General features: G+C 45.6%; 1 protein-coding gene across 1 annotated transcript; it reads left to right on the top strand.

Moving 5' to 3' along the window:
• Positions 1 to 727: 727 nt before the first annotated feature.
• LOC120359361 (craniofacial development protein 2-like) lies at positions 728 to 1735 on the top strand. Its single transcript, XM_039456510.1, has one exon. The coding sequence runs from the start codon at positions 728 to 730 to the stop codon at positions 1733 to 1735; it is 1008 nt and encodes a 335-aa protein (XP_039312444.1).
• The last annotated feature ends 2438 nt before the right edge of the window (positions 1736 to 4173 follow it).

Raw genomic sequence — 4173 nt, 5'->3', positions numbered from 1 at the left:
TTGCTTAATAATTCTTTAAAAACTCCCTTTCTCTAAAGAGTTAGTTTTCTTACTTCGCTTGCTTATATATATATATATATATATATATATATATATATATATATATATATATATATATATATATACAGGGTGTTTCAGACCACCCGTACACCCCTTTTCTCTTCGCCGATTAGGACCAATTAAAAATATGTTCAGACGAAAGTTGTAGGGTTTCAAAAGATCTATTCAATGATCTTATCAGTTTGACCTTGGATGGCGTCGCCAAGGTCAGATCTAAATCACATTAAATTTTTTAAATGGAACACCCTATTTTTGATTCCAGAATCTAATAGCTGATGTCAAGACCTTTCCAAAACACTATAAGAATGTTTATTTTCGTTGACTACTTTCCGAGTTGTGCGGCTTGAAAGTTACACTACCGCCAGCATCAGCATTACTCAAGATGTACCATGTGGTGGTTACTTAGTCGGATTTAATCTTGTGTGTGGGTGTGTGCGATGACAGTAAACTCAACGGCCGAGCGGAGTCTCGCCTGGCGACCTGGAACGTTCGGGGACTGCTGCAGACGGGAAAACTGGATATACTGAAGAAAGAACTCGAAAGAAACAGGGTGAAGATAGCAGGAATCTCGGAAACACATTGGCGCGGAAGAGGTCACTTTAGGAGCAACAACTTTGCAATATACTTCTCTGGACCCGATGACGCAAGCCGCAACGGGGTGGCCTTTATGGTGCACGGCACACTGGCTAGGGCGGTCCTCGGCTATGAAACCGTCAGTGACCGTATAATATCAATACGCCTCAAGGCGAAACCGTGCACACTAAATATTATCCAAGTCTATGCACCCACCTCTGAGGCAGATGAGGAAGACATGGATAACTTCTACAGCTCTCTACAAAGGATTATTGAGAAAATACCCAATAGAGAAGTCACCATAATCATGGGAGACTGGAACGCTAAGGTGGGACGCACTGACGGCGATAATCACATCCGCGATGTGCTGGGGAGATACGGCATAGGAATACGGAACGACAGAGGTTCCAGGCTCATCCAGTTCTGTATTGATAACAACCTCGCGATTGCAAATACAATGTTCAAACAGCACATAAGGAAACAATACACGTGGACCTCGCCGGATAATCGCACCAAGAACCAAATTGATTACATTTTGATCAAAAGTCGCTGGAAATCGGCCGTTCTCTCAGCGAAGACACTACCTGGAGCGGACTGCGGTACGGATCATAGGCTGCTGACTTTCAAGTTTAGGACGAGGATGAGGAGCTGCAGAAAAACAACAACCAAAAGCAAGTTACCACCAATTACCGACAAACAAGCCTTCCAAAATGGGCTAAAAAAGGAAATAGAGCGAGACGACATAGAAGAATTGGACAACCCTGATGATCTGTGGGAACGGCTCAAAACAGCGATCAAAACAACAGTAACTGGCACGCAAAAACCAAAAGAGAGCCCAAGGAAACGCGAGTGGATATCTGACAGCACCTACAGGCTGATAGAAGAAAGAAGGAAATTGCTAGCCGCCGGCCTAAATAGTACCGAAGCAGTGGATAAATATAAAAAGATATCATCTGACATTCAAAAAAACTGTAGGAAGGACAAAAACAACCTATTGAATGGGATTTGCGCAGACATCCAACTCCATGCAGACCGTCTTCAACCTGGGGATGTATTCCACAAAATCAAACTAATCACACGAAAATTCAAACCACGCACGTGAACCATCTATGATGAAAACGGTACATCAATCACGGATATCGGAGACATAATGGAGGTATGGAGAAGGTACTGTGAGAGGCTGTATAGAGAGGAAGAGGACGCAGTGACTGATTGCCTAGAGAAATATGAACAGGAACCACATATTCTGCTGGAAGAGACGGAAAGAGCCATACGAAAGCTTGCTAACAATAAGGCCACCGGAGTAGATCAGATAACAGCGGAGATCTTCAAAGCAATGGGACCAGTGGGAACGAGAGCTATACACTGCATTCTTCAAAAAGTATGGACTACCGCGACCTGGCCCAAAGACTGGACCACCTCTATAGTGATCCCTATACACAAAAAGGGTCCAGCCAACAAATGTGAGAACTACCGATTAATAGCACTGATATCACATGCAAGCAAAATTCTTCTGCAGATCATACACAGTCGATTACAGCCATACACTAACCGACAGATAGCCCCGGAACAAGCTGGTTTCGTCAGTGGCCGAGGTACACGAGAACAGATACTGAATCTACGACAGCTGATAGAAAAGGCAAGAGAGTACTACATCCCTATGTTCGTCTGTTTTGTAGATTACGAGAAGGCTTTTGATAATGCCAGATGGTGCCTACTGTGGCCCATCCTCAAAGAAATGGGCGTCCCGACACATCTCATACACTTAATCAAAAATCTATACAAAGACAGCACAGCTGTCGTAAGAATTGAGAACATCACCGCGGGAGAGAGTGCAATTAGGAAGGGAGTGAGACAGGGCTGCATATTATCGCCACTACTGTACAATATCTACAGCGAACACGTGATGAGACGGGTGCTGGAGGATTGGGACGGCGGTGTGACCATAGGCGGTGACAAGTTTTCGAACCTTAGATATGCAGATGATACGCTGCTGATTGCCAAAAGCGAAGGAGAACTGATAACACTCATGAAAAAACTGGAAAACATCAGCCAGATATATGGGCTTCGCATAAACAGTTCGAAAACAAAGATCATGATAATTGACTGCGAACACAACAACTCTCCAAAAACGGTGCGTATCGGCAATTTTGAGGTGGTCGATAAATTTGTGTATTTGGGAGCATTAATAAACAACCAGGGTGACTGCGAAGCGGAGATCCGTAGGCGCATCCAAATGGGTAGAACAGCAATGGCCCAACTGACTAAAGTATGGAAAAATCCTAGCATCACAAGACACACCAAAGTCAATCTAGTCAGGGCCCTAGTATTCTCGGTATTTCTGTATGCTTCCGAAACATGGACGCTGCGAGCGGCTGATAGGAAACGCGTGGAGGCCTTCGAGATGTGGTGCTGGCGAAGGATGCTGCGAATTCCTTGGACAGCGAGAAGAACAAATGCGTCCATTTTGGCAGAGATAAATCCACCACAAAGACTGTCGAGTGTGGTGTACAGCCAAATCCTCAAGTTTTTTGGGCATGTAAATCGCAGTAACAACATCGAACGCCTGATAGTTCAGGGAAAGCCAGAAGGAAAGAGGCGAAGGGGCCGCTCACCAACACGCTGGACTGATACAGTTACGCAACTGCTTGATACCACCATGGAAAAGGCGGTGAGAGCCACCACTAGTAGAGACGGGTGGCGCACCACCATCAAGAGAGTCATTAGAACCATGGAAGCACAAGCATAGTCACCACGCATCTGCCAAGATGTAAAGGACTTAGATGATGATGATGTGGGTGTGTGCATACGTGCATGCGTATGTGTATGGGGGAGGAAAAGGGGAGTCAAAGTTTTATGTACTCTGCTTTTGTTTATTAACTGGATTGATTATGTTTGATGATCAATCATGTCCAGATTGACTGTATGCATTTTCCCGTGCTTAGCATTATCCAGAATGAACGACGTGGACGTGACGAGAATTTCATCCCATTGGGGTGCTTAATTCACGTGAGTCCCCTTGCCTCTCACGTTTGGGGTGCTTGATTCACGTGAGTCCCCTTGCCTCTCACGTTTGGGGTGCTTGATTCACGTGAGTCCCCTTGCCTCTCACGTTTGGGGTGCTTGATTCACGTGAGTCCCCTTGCCTCTCACGTTTGGGGTGCTTGATTCACATGAGTCCCCTTGCCTCTCACGTTTGGGGTGCTTGATTCACGTGAGTCCCCTTGCCTCTCACGTTTGGGGTGCTTGATTCACGTGAGTCCCCTTGCCTCTCACGTTTGGGGTGCTTGATTCACGTGAGTCCCCTTGCCTCTCACGTTTGGGGTGCTTGATTCACGTGAGTCCCCTTGCCTCTCACGTTTGGGGTGCTTGATTCACGTGAGTCCCCTTGCCTCTCACGTCGGGAATGAATGAGTGTATGTTTTGTTAAGCGACTAAATGTTCAAAGTGAGCACCATTCTCTGCGATGAAGGCATCAACTCTATTTTGAAAATCATTGGTTGCTCGAAGAATTTCCTCGGCACGTAAGGATCGAATTGC

Source organism: Solenopsis invicta, chromosome 13 (assembly GCF_016802725.1).
Source record: "Solenopsis invicta isolate M01_SB chromosome 13, UNIL_Sinv_3.0, whole genome shotgun sequence".
Lineage (NCBI taxonomy): Eukaryota > Metazoa > Arthropoda > Insecta > Hymenoptera > Formicidae > Solenopsis > Solenopsis invicta.
Note: the sequence above shows the minus strand (reverse complement) of the source record. Positions and strands in the feature narration are given on the sequence as shown.

Bases quoted from the DNA above. Each gene is read 5' to 3' on its own strand.
- LOC120359361 (XM_039456510.1), top strand. From the start codon at position 728: ATGGTGCACGGCACACTGGCTAGGGCGGTCCTCGGCTATGAAACCGTC.